The sequence below is a fragment of the Anomalospiza imberbis genome, chromosome 17 (assembly GCF_031753505.1).
Source record: "Anomalospiza imberbis isolate Cuckoo-Finch-1a 21T00152 chromosome 17, ASM3175350v1, whole genome shotgun sequence".
NCBI classification, from domain to species: domain Eukaryota; kingdom Metazoa; phylum Chordata; class Aves; order Passeriformes; family Viduidae; genus Anomalospiza; species Anomalospiza imberbis.
Window position 1 is genome coordinate 2,433,519 of NC_089697.1, and position 18,473 is coordinate 2,451,991.

Genomic DNA, 18,473 nt, shown 5'->3' on the forward strand with positions numbered 1-18,473 from the left:
TTTCTTTTTTTTCCTCGAGTCACATTCTTCAGATTCCCATGTAAGCTCCTTAGGAAGGGCCATGCCAGCTGTTGAAGAATGAAGATTACAACGTCCTGCTAACGCAGCGCTGGGGATATTTAAGGTATTGTTATTTATTCCTATTCTGCAGCCACACTGGAAGGGGTTAAAATGGGGAAGAATATGGTGCTTTGCCGAACAGGTGTCCTTGAGCAGTACCCAAGGACACGGAGATTGCTAATCCTGTATTCCACAGCATGATCAAATCACCAGGCAACAGATATAAATAAAAAAAGGCAGGAAATAAGGAAATTTAGATACAAGTGTGTCAGAGGGAAAATGAAGATTCATTGTGAAGAGGCTGAGAAGAGAAGAAGAAGGAACAAAATGACAAAGCCACAAATGATAAACCAGTAAGAACAAAAGAAAGGGGGGAGAAAAAAGCCTCTCTGTGAAATGCATGTCTGTGACAGCAGCAGCCAAATCAAAGATGCTGCTAGATTATATGGTTTCTTGCATAATATGCATTCTGGTTCCCTTTCTGTGTTTGTATTTCAGCTGGTGCACAGGGAAAAAAAAACATATCTGAAATGGGATGTGAGCAACCTTTATTTTCCTTGTTTCATCAGGAGGAGAAAGCAAATTTGCTTTGTGGGAGCAGCAGCACCTGCTCAATGGCAAATAAATAGCTCCAGCTTTGATATTACAGTGCATATAATCATTAGCAGCACAAACGGTAGAGGATTAACCCTCTGTGAGCTGGCCAGGACTACCTGGCAAAGGGCTGGTATGTCACTGCTGCTAGCAGAAATGCTCCAGGAGGTGTTTGTGGAGAGGGGCTGGGGCTCTGGAGGGGGCACAGGACCACCCATCCCTGTCTGGCATGGCTACAAGCCACCAGCACTGGGCGTCCCTCAGCCCTTTGGCCCTGGCACGGGGGCCACCCCACCTCTGTGCACTCCCTGTGTGCAGGATGGAGCTGGGGGATGGATGGACATGGGGCAGGCACAGCAGGAACGTGTCAGGGGCTGCTCACACGTGGGGGAAATCACAAAATGCCCTGGGTTTATGGACCAGCTCCCCTGGAACCCCCTCCCTGCTGCTTTCCCACAAGGTGGGAACAAAAACGCCCCCAGGACTGGGCCCACTGGAGGGCTTGGGATAATGTTTGTGAAACTCCAGGGATGTAAAGAACTGCTCAGAACACAGTGGGGCTGGGCTCTGCACCTCTGGGGATCCAAGTGTGGGATCAGCTCCAGAGCAGATCCTACAGCCTCACATCCACCCTTTCTCAAGCCAGGAAGAGAGGAACTGTTCTCTAACTAAAACTTTGGTCATAATTTAGCCAAAATACCCAGATTTGGCTTTTGCTTGCCTACTGTGCCACCTCTGTCTTGGCTTTTCCCCAGGCTGTCCTCTGCACTGCTTTCTGCAGTGAGGACATGAAGTCAGTGTTGTCCAAAAAGCTAAAAGCAGTGTCCCTGTTGAAACACTTCCCTTCTCCAGCTTTTCCACCCCTTCCCAGAACACAACCCTGCCTGCTGATGGGCTGGTGCAGCCATGTGGCAGGCTGGACCCCCAGGTTGCAGCAGGATTTTGGCCAGTGATGCCTGGCTGTGCTGCTCGGACACCATCCCCTCTCCAGATGTGCCAGGAGAGCCCTTGGCATACCTGCTTGCTTTCACAGGGAATGTGTGCACCACATCCTGCAGCCCCGGGCAGGAAACACCTACAGGACAGCCCAGGCACTTGTTTTCACATATTAAAGGCATTTTAGGATTTTCTTTTCCTTTTTCCCTTTCCATTGCATTACCTCATGAATCTAAAAAAAGCTTCACCAGGGATGTTGGCAGAGGAAAGCAAACAGGGGCTAAATAAACTCTCCTCCAGCCAGACACTTCCAGAGTGAACGTGCCACATCACACAAACCAGCCACAGGCTCCCAGAACCAAAGAGAAATTGTGTCTCTCCAGCCAGAGTCCCGGGCAGGGAGGTAACTGTTGTGGGAGAGAAGTATCCAGCTGGAGACAAAGCCAGGAAGTTAATATTTAAGCATTCAGACAAGGAACAAATGACTTAATTAAATCAATTACAGAGGGAGAAATGGAGCCACTTAGAAAGCGTGTGTAAAGAGACGGGAGGCTGCTGCGAGCTCATGAAAGAGCAGGAGGAGGGAGAGTTAGCAGGGAAGATAAACGGGCTGGTTTAATCCCTGCTGTTAATTAAGAGCTGAGCGTTTGCACTGCGCTGAGTCAGGGTCGCAGCAGCGCTTCCACTCTGAGCCACGCTCAGTGCCCGAGCTGTGATGGTATTTGTAACCAGGTGCAGTAAAGGAGGGGCAGCCTGAGATGCTGGGGGGATGCAAGCAGGAGAAAGAGGTGACACAAATCTTTTCCACACTCCTGAACCTCCCACACCCTGAAGCAACAGCAAAAACCAAGCCCCTATCCTACAGCTTCCCAGGGCTGGGGTCAGCCTCCTGACACTCCTCCCCTCTTCAGATGTGGAATTGCTGCCTGCATGATCCTACAGTGATCCACCCAAAGAGGAGAAAAGGGAGCAGCAAAAGAGCTTTCATTCCTGAAGAGCCTCTGCTCTTACTCCTGACTCAGTGTGGGGTGGAAATCAAGGTTCTTTCCCAGCATAACTTCCAGTTAAATGGCTTTTTGCCTCCCTGCTGCTCTCTCCCCAGATAAAGCTGCTTCCAGTGCTGGCCATGGACGCCCAGCTGGAGCTGTGGCCAGGCTCCAGGAGAAAAGCTCCCAGCCTGTTTGGGTCCAGGACACATCACACACTGTGTCAGATCTCACTCTGCCTGATAAACAGCCATCCTTGCTCCGGGAAGTGCTCCCTGGGGTTTTCTCCATAGGCAAGGAGCAATTACAGGCTTTTGGAACTGACTCAGCAGCAACCAAAGAGGGAAAGCAGGAGCTGGAATTCTCCACGTGAAGCAGACTGAAAGTGGCTGACAGCTTTAGGGCAGTAAGGTTTCCTCTGTGAGGCCACTTCAGACATCTCCTTCTGAAGCTTTTAAAGCCTGAACATTGGGTTTGAAGGCAGCAGCACAGGGAGTTAACAGTGTTCAGGCTGTCACTCCTTGTAAGTAAATAAGCGAATCCAAACCCATCTCCCACCACAAGCTGTAAAACCCCACGTCAGGGAAAGGCCACTGATGGCTGTGCAGAGTATGAGCTTATCAAGAATAATTAGGTTTTTTTGTCATAAAAATTTGCTCTTCCCCATGCAGCAACAGCAATTTTGCACAGTGGGCACTTCAGCACTGCTCCTAAAAACACCTTCTGGTCCGGCACTTCAGCCTGTGGAAGCCCCTGGCCATGCCCTGAGCATGCCTGCACTGTGGAAATACACATTTCAACAGCTTAAACACAAAAATAAATAACTCAGTAACTCACTTGCTTTTGTTCTTCTCCCAAGCTGTCCCACATCGATGCCACAATTTTCGACACATCCCCAAAGGTGGCGTTGGGGTTTTGCCCTTTGATGGCTGCTTGTGTGTCTCTGAAAAACAGGGCGTAGGCTGACACGGGCTTCTGGGGCTCATTGGGGTCCTTCTTTTTCTTCTTCTTTTGGCTTTTGGGCTTTTTGCCCAGGTCTGTTGAAGGTCTTTTCTCTCCAGTAGCCTGCAAAACCAAGAGATGAAGCTTAGTAGTCAGCTAAGGTCTGCTACCAGCCCCTGCTACAGCTACTGAGCCAAGGAGATGAGAGAGGGAATGGGAAGTGGAGACGTCCCAGCATGGAGAGGGGGCAGCAGCCCTGAGGGTCTCTTTGTCCCCCAGGAGCCTCTTGGATCATTGCACAAACTGGTCTGAGCCTGCTTTGGTGCCTCCTCTCAGACCAGATCATAGCTTGGGCTCATCCCTTTGTCCCTGCTCCAAATCTGGGGCTTTCCAGTCCTCAGTCCCACTCTCCTCCTTCCCCACCCTCCTCCCCAGAACACCCACTCCTTGATCCTTTTCTGGAACCTCTCCACATGCCTTGCTTCCCAACGAGATTGCTTTAGCAGTCCATGAATTTTCCAAACTTGGCTTCCACATGGTTTCTGATTTCCACCCCACACCACACCACACCAGGACCATCCAAAATTTGCTCCATCCTGCTAACATATATGTACCCCTATCCAGAAGAATATCCAGGAATTGAACTATTGTAATCACCCAAATTAACTGCTTTTCCCGTGCTGTTCACCCCTCTGACTGATCTGGGTGCAGCTGGGTGACCAGGAATGGCTGAGTCCACACTCAGTGCCAGTGGGTGTTGGAGCTCAGGGGCGCAGGGCACAGGGAACAGGAGGTGGCCTTTGTGGCTGCTCAGCAGGGATGCTGCCACTGGACTGGGGAGTGAAACAGCAAGGCTGGAAATGGGGATGCTTCCACTGAAGGCAGCATGGAAAGAAGATCCTGTATCAGTCTCCCTTGGACGCCCTGTGCAGCGTGTTAGGAAAAGGTTATTCCCCAGAGGGTGCTGGCACTGCCCAGGCTCCCCAGGGGATGGGCATGGCCCCGAGGCTGCCAGAGCTCCAGGAGCGCTGGGACAGCGCTGCCAGGGGTGCCCAGGGTGGGGCTGTGGGGGTGTCTGTGCAGGGATGGGGCTGGGCTGGGTGATCCTGTGGGTCCAACTCATGATATTCTATGATTCTGTGAATACACAGGACTGCAGAAGCTTCCATAGAAGGATGTGCAAAGGAAAAGACCCCTGGAGAACACTTGGATACCCATCAAAGCTCTCAACTGGCATTAACTGTGGGCAGTGAAAGCTCACACTACAGGGAAGCACCATTACCCTTATTTCATAGTGAAGGAAAACCTAACTACACCAGATGGCAGAGAATGAAGCACTGGCTGGATCTCTACATCCTTGAGGGCAAACAGGACACCAGCCCCTCCTCCTGCAGGCCCTGAGCTCAAGGCACTACCATCAGCTGCACAGGTTGTTGAATTACTTGGAAAGACACAGCTCTGAACATCAAGATCTTGTGAAAACAATGCCTCCAGCTGAGCTGGGGACAAACAGCCTCTTCTCCTGATGGATTGGTCAATCTGAGCATGTCCTTGGCAGTGCCAGGATTTAAGAGGCTTCCCTTCAGCTGGCAGAGGCCAGGCATGGGGAGGAAAAGGGCAGCAGCGTTCCTGCTCTCCACTCTGTAGCTCTTGACTTATCATTAATTTCAGTATCAGTGCAGTGACATTTGTCAAACAGACAGTGACCATTAATGAATGAGCAGAGAGACCACAAAAATTGCATTTAATTTAAAATTGCCCAATTGGGCTTGAATGGGAGGCCTGGAGGTGAAAGGCCAGCTTATTAGAAGTTAAAAAAAAAAAAAAAAGCATGACAGGGCTTAAGCCCATTAGGAAGTGAGATGGTATTTTAACTAACTGTGATCCCTTTTGATTCATGGAGTGCTGTGGGGAACCTGATCCCACATTGCCACTGACCAAGCCAAGGAGCTGGAACAGCAGCAGCACAACCCCAGCTGCATTTACAGCTCAGGCAGCACCAAAGAACACATGGGATTTAAGGAAAAGAGCAGCAGGGAGCAGAGCAGGATTTGGTATTCATGGAGCTTTCCAGGTGTGACACACGTGGGATGAGACAACAGCCTGGGCTTGGACCTCAGAAGAGTTTGGACCAACCCAAACCACGTTCATGGCTAAAGTCAACCCCCAGTGAGCCAGTGCCTTGCTGCCCCAGAGCATCTGCACCCCCAGGGGTCATCCCCATGGTCAAAGGGACCAGGGAGGCTGGGCAGGGGGATGAAGAGCATGGCCACCTGCCCATGGTGGCCACTGGCATTGGACCTGCCCTGGAGAGACAGCAGAAGGTCTGTTTGGTGGCAGATGTGGACTGGGGCAATGATGTGATCCCAGAAACTTGGTGCCTTCTTAGATGTTCAGGAAGAGCTGAAACCTCATGGACACTGTGATTTGAATAACTATGGAGAGAGGCCACTAATCCAGCTGGAATTTGGGCTGTACCCACCTGTCCCTCCCATTCATGTGCACCCACCCCCCAAGCTGTGGAGCAGGTAAATACACCAGTGAGGCTCAGAGACCTCTGAAATTCAAAAGCTCCCTGGCTCAGATGACCTGAAGGACCTGCTAGCATCAGACTCATTTCTTTAACCTGTGACCTTCTAGCTCACAAGATTAATTTCTGCTTGTTAGGTGTTGTTTTGATGACTTGTTGCAGAAAAGCCCTTAATGGTCACGTGAAAAAGTGACTGATGGGTGAAGGCAGCAGCTGTGCAGACAGGGAAAGCAAACAGAAACCTGCAGGCCACAGCGTGGATCTGCTGCTTTCCTCCCACTCAGCATCTCCTCCTCCCTCAAACATCACTCTCACCTGTTTGGGGGGTTTACAGGGCAGAACAATGAGAGGGATTGCCTTGAGGATTAGGAAAAATTCTAATCTCTGCAAGCTGTCATCACCTGGGCATCTCCAAATTTCCTACCCCATGGGTACCACTGGCTCAAGAAAACAGAAGATCCAACCCCAAAGCTGTGTCCTGCTCAGGGACTCCTGGGTGGATGACAGGAAAGTTGGGTGACGCTGGTGGAGGCAGAGAGACAGAACCTGGTGCGTCATTAAACTGAAACTCATTTTCTCCTGACTTGAAAGATTTCAGCTCCCAGGTGCACAAAGCTTGGAGCTTTGTGATGCAGGCTTTGGGACATGGCAGACTGTGGGGTCCAGCAGCACAACCCTTCCCATGGTGTCCCCTGAACATGGAATCACAGAGTTTGAAATATTCCATTTGTTTTTAACCTCGTGTATCCCTTCTTTTTGCAGTTTTATCCACTGAAGCTGTGTTTCCACCCACATGAGCACTCTGCTTTGAAATGCCCCAATCTGAAGTGAAATCTGCTAATGGATGAAAAACTACAGGATTGATGGGAATCCATTTTCCTGGGTTTCCATGAAGAGGGAAAGGTTTTTGCTCAGTCCTATAATTTTCCTAGTTTTCCAGCCTGTGCACTGTTTGCTGCTCTGGTTATACATCCAAACCCTGTCACAACAGTCTATTTGGGTGGGACAAGGTTACAATATCAGTGCCTTCCAGGAGAAGGTTTTCCATGGAAGGCTTTAATCAAAGTCCCCAGGGAGCCCAGCAATTCACCTGCAGGCACAGAGGCACTGTGATTGCTGCAGTTTGCCCTCAGCAAATAACAGCCACAGACTCCTGGAACATGGCACCTGTTGTTTGGCTTTGCTGGTGCACTTGGAGAGAGATGGACAACAACCAAGATGTGCCCAAACCCCCAGGAATTCCTTGGGTTTGTTGGCGCCACAACAAACACTACAGTGTTGGCTGTAGATACCCTTTGGGACACTGCTGACCACTTAAAACACTGCCTTAGTGAACTAAAAGGCAGAATATTCTTTGAATTCCTGTTTGTTTTCCTTAGCAAGCCATGTCCAATGAGCTCAGTTAAATCCCACCATGAGTTATTTTCCTTCCCTGTTTCAGTCTCTTCTACCCACCACCAGAAATCTAATTTAGCTCCAAGCTTTTGCAGAATCTTAGCCCTGAAGCTGCTTTGCTCGTGGCAATCATCATCTCAGGAAATCCTGTGGCCTGATGGAACTGGTCAAACATGGAGGCAGAATAACAACTGTGACCTCCAACCCTGCTGTGTGAGTGCCAGCCTGCCACGCTGGACCTCGCCCTAGGTTGGGAGCAGTGCCCTCATCCTTGGGAAAGTCTCCCAGTATAAATGGCAGAATAAGACCAGAAGTCTGTGGTTTTATTTAGCACCATTTACCCCTCTCTGAAAAGCACCAAACCCAGCGCGTCCTCACGTACCTTGTAATGCGACTCGGTCTCCTCTTCCTGAGTGGAACTGGAGGGAGATGGGGTGGCAGACTTGCTTCCGGGGGGCGAGGGGGAGCCGTGGGTGACCCCACTCCGGATGCCCATCTGGGAGATGAGCTGGGACTGGCTGAGGGCACCCATGGGGCCGCCCAGCATGCCGGGCCGGTTGAGCAGCGGCACTTGGCGGTTGGACTCGTAGGACGCGGCGTCCGAGTGCACCATCTCCTGGATCTGAGGGAGGAGGAGGAGATCACTTGTCACTACAAAATTCATTCCTTCATTCACTCATTTATTTGCCATACTGCCAAATCGCTTTAAGGCTGATTTGCTGTTTAAATTGTTCTACATGGCTGGGAAAGTCTTCCTTGAGCTTGCTCCCAAATGAGGTGAGAGCTGAGCACTGTGCAGTCATTGCTGTGCCCATGAGCCCGACAGAGAGGTGCTAAATCAGCTTTGTGGGGGGGGGGCTGTGTGCCCAGAAGGTGCCCCTGACTGCCTCAGGAACCACTGGTGGCTGGCACCTATCAGGGGTCTGAAAAGGTTCATAAACAAATGATTTATGGCAAAATCACCAGGAGAAGGAAAGCTCCTCCAAGCCTCATCCCACCTGGCCTTGGGCACTTCCAGGGATCCAGGGACAGCCACAGGCTCTGTGGGCACCCTGTGCCAGGGCCTCTTCACCCTCACAGGGAAGAATTTCTTCCTAACATCCCATCTAAACCTACCCTCCTATAACTTAAAATCATTCCCCCTTGTCTTGTCACTCCAGGCTCTAGTCCAAAGTCCCTCTCCAGCTCTCCTGGAGCATCTTTAGGCACTGGAAGGAGCTCTAATGTTTCCCTAGAGCCTTCTCTTCTCCAGGTGAACACCCCCAGCTCTCCCAGTCTGGCTTAGAGCAGAGGGAATCCAGCTTTTGGAACATCTTCATGGCCTCCTCTGGACTCATTCCAGCAGGTCCAGCCCCTCTACACCAAGAAGCAAATTGAGATGAGATGAGATGAGATGAGATGAGATGAGATGAGATGAGATGAGATAGATGAGATGATGAGATGAGATGAGGACAAACCCTGCTGTCTTCTGCATCAAGACCCCATTCCCAGTTTGAATCATTTTCCCAAAACCCCATTTTCCCCCAGGATCCATCCTTGCTCATCTAGTAGAGCTTGGCTCCTGCACAGCCTCATCCTGCCATGGAGTGGGAGGGAGGCAAACCCTATCTGAAAAATTGCCAGACTTTTCCCCTTTTACATTAATCTGATTAATGCTAACACAAGTTTAAAGACCTGAGCTCCACATGATCAGCCCACTGAGGTGCAACCCCTCGTTACCAGGGGAGCTTTGCCAGCTCCATCAGCAGCACACACAGAAGGAAACCTAGGGAAGACCTGTGAGGGCTCCATAGGCTTCAGAGGACATAAATCCAAACACAAACCCAGATTTACTGCTGCAGGTCAGGAACCAAGAACTTTACACCACACCTTTACACAGACAGAACGTTCTGTTCTCCTTTGGACTCTCCAGCAGCAGAGAAGCAGTGTCAGGGGAACAGCTTTCCCTGGATCTGCCCTTTTCCTGTATGAATTGTGAAGGGATTTAACTCACAGGAATTAAATATATTTCTGCATTTCAAAAGCACGAGCATGACTGAGGCTGACTCAGGGGCCACACTGAATTGCTGCCCTTGGCTTTGGTGGTGTCAAGGAGGCAGCAGGGCTGGCTTTGCTTAGAGGCAAAGGGGCACAGAGCTTAACTATGCTTTGGTTAGGGCCATAGAGATTAACTGTGGCAAATTTTGTGTGCCCTTAAAACTTTATGATGTGCTCTTGAAACCTTATTATGTGCCCGACTCTGGCTGTCCTGGTCATAAAGACATTGAGGATGATGCAGCCATGGAGACAGACACCAGGCTTGGGCAGCACAGGAGGCACCAGAGGTGCAATTTTTGCATGTAAACCGAATTTGCAAAAGTCATGGGAATGGCCTGGGTGAGGCAGGCAGTGACAGGGACTGTGCAAGGTGGGGACACAGCTCCCATCAGCTGAGCAGCCAGCCATTCCCAAACTCCAGCCAAAAAAGCATGCATTTGTCTTGGGTTTTGTCAGTTTAATCCAGACCTTTCATGCTGGAGAAGATCTGCCAGCTGCTAAGGAAAAGAATAATTTATTGTCCTTATTTTAAATTTAAATGAAGGGAAAGTTTAGAAGATGGGTGTTGGAAAAATGGGGCAGGCTATGAGATATGGCTTAAAAAATTCTAAAATTTAAAATAGCTTGCTCACGTTTCAGCTACAGTAGTCTCCTGAGGAAATACTGTATTAAGACAATTTTTTGAAACTTTTATTATGTAGCCAATGGACCACAACAGCTCAGTTTATCCGTTAAATATGTAATCACGCATTTTTCTTTACAGTGCATGCTATTTATGCATCAGAGCAGAACAAGTCCAGGAGTGCAATTATGGATATGGGCCACATGCTGTAAATGCCTCTGAAAATTTGTAGAAAAAACAGGAACCTGGGCCTGGCTCAGAGAACCTCTCCAGAAGCCCCATGCTCATAACAAGCCCAACACAGAACCCTTTTAAGTAGCAGAGAGACAGCATTTTTCCTGGGACATTCTTCTCCAAGGATATCTTATGCCCAGATGCCTCCTCCTAACTTCTTTACATCATTAAAGGGACCCCATAAGAAGGAAGGGACAGACATTTTTTCAGGTGACAGGACAAGGGAGAATGGTTTTAGACTAAAAGAGGGTTGATTTAGGTTGGATATAATGTAGGAGTTTTTTACAACGGAGGTGGTAAAACACTGGCACAGATTTTCCAGAGCAGCTGTGGCTGCTCCTGGATCCCTGGAAGTGTCCAAGGCCAGGCTGGACAGGGCTTGGAGCACCCTAGGATCGTGGAAGGTGTCCCTGCCCATGGCAGGGGTGGCACTGGATGGCCTTTAAAGGTCCCTCCCAAGCCAAAACTGATAAAAAAGTGCTTTTAGTTGAATACTGTTGGTCCTTCTCTCCCTCTCCCACATCTCCATCTCTTCTCCCCCAGTCCAGGACGTTCTGCAGGATATGCACAGCTCCTCACATGCACCCTGCTGACCACTCTGGACAGGCAGGAGCTGCCCCCACCATTTGGCACTCACTGCATTTCTCTCCACTTCTCTTTATTATTTTTTTTTTTTTAATGCAACTTTGGAAGCAACACACCAGGCTGCCACCTCCCCATCACTCCTGGTGACAGCTCCTGGTGTCCCCAGGAGTGTTGGAAAAGCCATTTGAGTTTTCCAGCTGTAAAATATTTGGAGTGAAAATGAAGGTGAATTGTTTGTGTGCAGCACTGGAGCTTCTTAAATGGGATTAAGGGTGAGGATGGCTCTCACTCAAGGCCTCCTGCTGACACAACTATTTCAGGGGGACACAGAGCAGGTGATACCCCCCCAAAAAAGACCCAAGGAAAGAGAGAGCCCCAGGAGCAGGATTTTGAGGTGATTCCCTGCAGCAAACAGCCTAATTAGGCAAGTAAATGCTGAATTAAATTGTGATCACGGCAAACCAAAGTGAAAGGAGGCAATGAATGCTGTGAGAAAGAAAACAAGCTGCTCCTGTGGGATGCAGCCCTGGCTCAGTGGGGCTCTCCCATGCCTTTCCCTGCCCCAAAGCACTCAGCAGACCCACAGAACCTGATGGAAACACACGTGGAATTAAATATCCACCAGAAATGTGATCAGCTCCTTCCCCAGGAGCAGAGCCTGTGAGAGGCAGGTCAGATCCCCTCTCCACCCCGGGAATTCAGCACTACAAGCTCACCACGAGGTGCTGCAAAAGGCCCAGGATGGGTTTGCAGCCTGTGCTGAAAAGATGTTTTGCATCTCAGAGGAAACCCAGAGTGCAATGTGATGTAGTCATAGCTGAAGTAATTAAGTGCATCTTACTTAGCAGATTCCCAAAGGCTGTGCTAACTCAAAGACAGCTTCTTTTTTTCCACAATATTTCAATTCTTTTAATGAATATGCATATCAGGCCCATAAATGCTCCAGCTAATCCAGAGAAGGAGAGAAAAGCAGGCAGACAAACAGCACATGGTCCATGTTCCCTCTTTCTAGGGAGAGGGGGAATTCAGGAGTGACAAATGCCATGAGGAAGAGCCCAGCTGGGGACTGGGGTGCTCTGCTAACACAGATAATGTTTCAAATGTGTCAAGCCCAGCTTCAAGTGGACAGTTCCCCAAAATTCTAATGTAAAAAGCAGCTCTTGGGGTAGGGCACCATCCAGCAGAGCTGGGGCTCGGGCCCCGGGATGTGGCAGGGATGGCTGTGTCATGGGATGGCCTCCTGCTAAATCCTGACTCCCAGCTGCAGCCTCGAGGCAGGTCCCACCCCGAAAACCACCTCTGCCTTTGCCTTCCATGGGATTTTTCTCCTCCTCTGTGGGAAATGGATTTGTAAAGAATTAAAGTTTGATAGAAAGGTTATATAGTATGTATTTGTATATAAACTTTGAGATAAGAAATGTTAACTTAGAAATATTATAGAATACTATAGATGTTGTTAAAAGAAAAATAGAACTAGAAATAAGTTTTAAAAGATAGTTTTATAAATAATACTAGATAATTTAGAGAAATATAATTTAAAAATATATAATGTAGTATATAATCTCTTTATAAAGAGTAATTTTAGATGATAAAAAGATCATAAGCCAAGAAATGTTTATAATATATTATAATTAGTAAATAGCTTCTGATTGTGATGGTGTGAATAATAACATCTGTATTGTCTCACCCTTCACATGAGACTGAAAATAGAATACAAGTTTTTAAAACCTCTCTCAGTTGCCCCATCTCTGGGTAAGAAAAGACGCTCCTCCTCCTCCTCCTCCTCCTCGTCCTCCTCCTCTCACCTTCCTTGGTCTCGGCCACACCCTGAACAAACCCCGTGTTTAGGAGGCCGAAGGACAAACCCAGAGGTTCTGTGGTGTTCCCCCTGGTGTGCTCTGCAATGATGCTCCAAGTGCCCCAGCCCTGCTGCCTGCCTGGCTGGGCTGCAGTCCTGGGTGGGATCCCTGGGTGGGATCCATGCCACACCACACCACACCACGCGTGCTGTTAGCCAGGGAGCAGCGAAAGGAGAAACCTGGCTGGAGGTTGCCACACAGCACTGCGCTGCATCCCCCTGAGACAAAGAGGGATGTGCAAAAGCACCTCTGTTATTATTGAGACAGGCTGGGGAAGCTGGGGGTGTCACCTGGAAAAGAGAAGGGTCCAGGGAGACCTGAGAGCCCCTTCCAGTGCCTAAAGGAGCTTTCTAAGAAAATGGAGACAGGCTTTTTAGCAGGGCCTGTTGTGGGACAGGGACAAAGGGTGATGGTTTTAAACTAAAAGAGGAATGATTCAGAGTAGATATGTGGAAGAAACTTTTTATGATGAGGGTGTTAAACATTGGCACAGGTGCCCAGAGCAGCTGTGTCTGCCCCTGGATCCCTAGAAGTGTCCAAGGTCAGGCTGGATGGGACTCGGAGCACCCTGGGATAGTGGAAGGTGACCCTGCCCATGGCAGGGGGTTGAATGAGATGTCTTTAAGGTCCCTTCCAACCCAACCCATTCCATGATTCCATGACTCCCACCCCTCCCAGGGTCAGTTAACACTGGTGGGCTGGACTGAGCTGAGCTGTCAGAGACTTCTTCACCATATTCCTCTGCAGGCAAGGCAAGCAGCTACGCCAGAGGCAGCCACCAGGCTCATGCACAGCACAGCTTCCCTCTCCTTGGGTTTGTTCCCAAGAACAAGCCATTATAATCACAATCAGCCAGGGAGAGGAATTATCTGCTGAACAGCTTTGAAGCAAAGTTTTCCCAGCAGGCTTTTTCTGTATTGAAGTTTCAATGTAAACGCATCACCATAGCTGAAATACTTAAAGATGATTTACTTAAAAAAGAGAGAGAGAGCAGGAGAGAGAGGAGCTGATAAGAAAATATATCCCCAATTACCACCCCTCCTCTTCCCGATTTGTAACTGCTCCTAATAAACTTTCATGGTCTGTGTAAAATGCTTTAGTGCAGTGACAAATTTCTGCTGGAATTTGAGATGTCTTGTTCAGAGTAATAGCTATCTCACACAGGTGCCCAGCTGCTATTGTAAAATCAGTAAGCATTTAATTGAAACAAATGACTATAATAATAGTACATTATCCCTGCAGGCTCATAGCCATAACAGTTTTAATTATTGAGTTAAGAGTCAAACTAATTTATCCTTTAAAGTAGCAGCCACATCTTTGGCTCCACCGATCATCCTATTATGAACACGAGGGGAACAGTTGGAAAGGATTTAAAAAGGAAGTAATTTATTTTGGAGGAGGTGGGGGGCATTTATCACATGGCAGAGGATTTCTCTGTGCACTGGTGTTCCCAGCTGTGGTTGTCACTTCCCTCCTGGGTGTGTCCAGTTCCCAGAGGGACCAAGCACCCCTCTGCCAGCTCCTGGGGACCTGTACCCCCACCAGGATGCCATGGGGGGGCTTTGCTGGCCCAGCAGCACAGGAGCCCATGGGAACTGCTGGTGCCAGCTTTGGGGGTTTGGGCGCACGGAAATTTTTGGATCTATTTTGAAATTACAGTTTGTCTTCATTGAACACAGTGGGAAAAAGAAAGGTTTTACAAACTCAAGCTTGCCAACATGATTTTGAAGGAGCATCTCTGAACTCAAAGCCAGGCAGCAAAGAGGAAGAATCCACATCCATGGTTTTAAAAAAGCATTTCTGAGACACAGACTTGCCCTGGGGCGGGTTTGAAGGCACAGCTTTCCCCAGCCCTCAGTTTCATGAGCCTTGAGCCTTCCTGCTTTTTTTTTTTTTGTGGTGGCTGTGACACGGGGGATCTAAAGCACCTCAGTGAGCTCATGGGGCACCACACGAGCAGGGGATGGAGAGAGGAGGGTGGCAAGGAGGTGGGGAACCCCTCCCTGTCAGGTGGGGTTCAGAACTGCCCAGGGGGTGAATTCACTTATCACATCCCCCTGGGGTTGATCCCTGGAACGAGCAGGATGCAGCCTCCATGGCCAGCCTGTGCTGCCAGTCCTGGAGCTCACAGCCCATTCCTGGAGCTCACAGCCCTGGAGCTCACAGCCCAGCCCTGGATCTCACAGCCCATTCCTGGAGCTCACAGCCTGGAGCTCACAGTCCATTCCTGGAGCTCACAGCCCTGGAGCTCACAGCCCATCCCTGGAGCTCACAGCCCTGGAGCTCACAGCCCATCCCTGGAGCTCACAGCCCTGGAGCTCACAGTCCATCCCTGGAGCTCACAGCCTGGAGCTCACAGTCCATCCCTGGAGCTCACAGCCTGGAGCTCACAGCCCATTCCTGGAACTCACAGCCCTGGAGCTCACAGTCCATCCCTGGAGCTCACAGCCTGGAGCTCACAGCCCATTCCTGGAGCTCACAGCCCTGGAGCTCACAGCTCTGGAACTCACAGCCCATTCCTGGAGCTCACAGCTCTGGAACTCACAGCCCATTCCTGGAGCTCACAGCCCTGGAGCTCACAGCCTGGAGCTCACAGTCCATCCCTGGAGCTCAAAGCCCATTCCTGGAGCTCACAGTCCATCCCTGGAGCTCACAGCTCTGGAGCTCACAGCTCTGGAACTCACAGCCCATTCCTGGAGCTCACAGCTCTGGAACTCACAGCCCATTCCTGGAGCTCACAGCCCTGGAGCTCACAGCCTGGAGCTCACAGTCCATCCCTGGAGCTCAAAGCCCATTCCTGGAGCTCACAGCCCTGGAGCTCTCAGCCCATTCCTGAAGCTCACAGCCCTGGAACTCACAGTCCTGGAGCTCACAGCCCAGCCCTGGATCTCACAGCCCATTCCTGGAGCTCACAGCCCTGGAGCTCACAGTCCATCCCTGGAGCTCACAGCCCTTCCCTGGCCAGACTGGAGGGCTCTCACAGTTTCTCCTTCCCCAGAGCACTTGCAGAGCACCATCAATCCCTTCCTGTCCTGGCCAAAGCCACAGAGCTCTGCCCTGGCCAAAGACACAGAGCCCTGCCCTCTCTCCATGTTCCCCACCCTGCTCATGGCTCTGGATGCTTTTTGCACATCTTCCTCAGCAGCTCCCACCCAGCACATCTCACACCCCTTTTCCAGAGCCACCATCTCTAAGGAGAGGAGTCCTCACCTTGAAAGGCCTTTTTTACTCCTGCAAAGGGGGCAGTACTGTTTTCCCAAGCACACATTTTCTACTAGGGATCAGTTTACCAGGCCATGCCAAAAGCTCTGCATCTCTGCCTTCTGCCACCTTCCTGCTCCCTGCACCATCATCTGCCAGCTCCACTGGCAATTATTTAATGTTTCCTTTGGCAGAAACATAAAAAACCCTCCAGCAAGACAGAGTGACAATCCAGCCCACCAAACCTGTGCAACACTGGGTTTGTATTGTTCAACTTCCTCAATGATTTTGTGCTTCCAAGTCAAAAGTCTTGCAGATGTCTAAGTGTGTTATGCTAACACTGTTACCTCTATCACCCAAACCTGTAATCTCATCAAAAAAGATATCAAGTTAGTTTGACAAGATTTGTTTTCCATCAGCCCATGTTGATTGGCATCAATTATATTACCTTCCCTTAATTCTTTATTAATTGAGGCCTGGATCTGCCACTCCATTATTTTGCTGAGGATTGATGGCAGACTGACAGGTCTGTAATTACCAGGCTGTTCTGTTTCCCTTTTTAAATATTTGCACATTAGCTCTTTTCTAGTCTCCCAGAGCTTCCCCAATATTCCAGGAATTATTAAATACCAGCCTTAGCAGAGCTCCTCAGTCAGTTCTCTGTACAGACAAGCTCAACCTGATGGCTTAGAGGGAACTTGAGCAGACAAATATGAGAAAAGAAACTTTTCTGCTTTAAATGCTTTAAATAAAACTGTGATCTTTCCAATGAATGTTGGCAGTTTCAAATACAATGCTCTCAAAGTTAAAGCTTCATCTTAAAGCCACACAGTGTCCCCAGACAAGGCTCCCAGGACTTCTCCCAGTTGTGTTTATGTGGAAATGGACTGAGAGCAGCTCTGAGGAGGACTTGGGTGGATGAGAAGCTGAACATGACCTGTCCATGAGCACTGGCAGCGCAGAAACCCAGCTGCATCCCGGGGTCGTCCCACAGGGAGGGCAGCAGGAGAAGGGGGGCGTCCTGTCCCTCTGCTCTGATGAGACCCCACCTGCAGAGCTGCTCCCAGATCTGGGGACCCCAAAGTAAGGAAAGATGTGGAGTCTGGAGTGATCCAGGAGGCCACAAAGATGCTCCAAGGGCTGGAGCCTCTTGGCTCTGGAGCCAGGCTGGGAGAGCTGGGGGTGCTCACCTGGAGGAGAGAAGGATCCAGGGGGACCTCAGAGCCCTTCCAGGGCCTAAAGGGGCTCCGGGAGAGCTGGAGAGGGACTGGGGACAAGGCATGGAAGGACAGGATGCAGGGAATGGCTTCCCACTGCCAGAGGGCAGGGATGGATAGGATATTGGGAAGGAATTTCTGGCTGTGAGGTTGGGCAGGCCCTGGCACAGGGTGCCCAGAGCAGCTGTGGCTGCCCCTGGATCCATGGAAGTGTCCAAAGCCAGGTTGGAGAGGGCTGGGAGCAGACTGGGATGGTGGCAGGTGTCCCTGCCCATGTCAGGGGCTGCAAGTGGACAGTTTTTGAGTTCCTTCTAAGCCCGACCATGCCTGGATTCAGTGATCTGGAGGAGCAGGGGTGCCCCTGGCACTGGAAGAGCAGCTGGGCTGTGCGCGTGCCCATCGGTGCTCCTGCAGTTCTCAGCTGGAGAACTGTCTGTAAATAACATCTTCAATAAACTCCATTTTTATAAAAGTACATGATTTTACAGATAAAGAACAAGCCTGATAATCCAGTGAACATGTTTGCAAATAATCTATCCCATTAATTTCCAGCCTGTTTTCTGAACGCATTATTTAGCGATTTTGCAAAACCCATTTGTAGAGGAAGGGAACTGATGCTCATCCAGGCAGAACACCATAACACCATCACCAAAAGCTGGGGCAGAATTCCCTGGAATGGGCACTGGGAGGTAATTAAACAGCAGCAGACACTGACCCCCCCTGTTTTATAGCCCATGGGGAATATAAAACTTAATAAAATTGTCACAGCCCCTACATGTGTATTGGAGACAGGGAGGACCAGCTGTGGAGGGGAATAGAAGCAAAAGGGGCAGATTATAAAAACTTCATGGGTGAAGGTGAGGGAATGAGGAGGCCAAGATGGTGCTGGAAGCTGAGAAGGCTCTGCACCAGCCCTGGAGCCTATCTAGAACAATTTTCTTAATCTGGATTGCTGTCTCCACACTCCATGTAGATGGAGGAGCAGACAAACTGTCTCATGGAGTATTTTTGTTGCATTATTTGGGTGTAACGGTGAGGCAGAACCATCCCAAGCAAGGGGAAAATATCTTTCAGTATCAGACCTCTTTATCCATCAGATTTTCTTTCATTTTTAATCCCAAAGACACTGGTGAAATATCGAGTCAGAGGCCAGGGTTAAAACCTTCTGCAATAAGTACCCCTATAAATAGAACTTGCTGCTTCCAAGGCTGGGCTGAGACACCTCAACTGGTGTGGGGCTAGAGGTGGTCCCTGGCCACATGTCTGAGGTGCCCC

At 49.7% G+C, this 18,473-nt stretch overlaps 1 protein-coding gene across 2 annotated transcripts in view; it reads right to left on the reverse strand.

Moving 5' to 3' along the window:
• Positions 1-18,473, reverse strand: part of TOX2 (TOX high mobility group box family member 2) — a 154,802-nt gene that overhangs the window by 17,614 nt on the left and 118,715 nt on the right. For both annotated transcript variants that reach the window (XM_068207462.1, XM_068207461.1), the window contains exons 4-5: positions 7,826-8,065; positions 3,414-3,641 (exon numbers count right to left, since the gene is read on the reverse strand). In XM_068207462.1, coding sequence (XP_068063563.1) covers positions 3,414-3,641; positions 7,826-8,065 — 468 coding nt within the window. The remainder of the gene's footprint in view (positions 1-3,413; positions 3,642-7,825; positions 8,066-18,473) is intronic.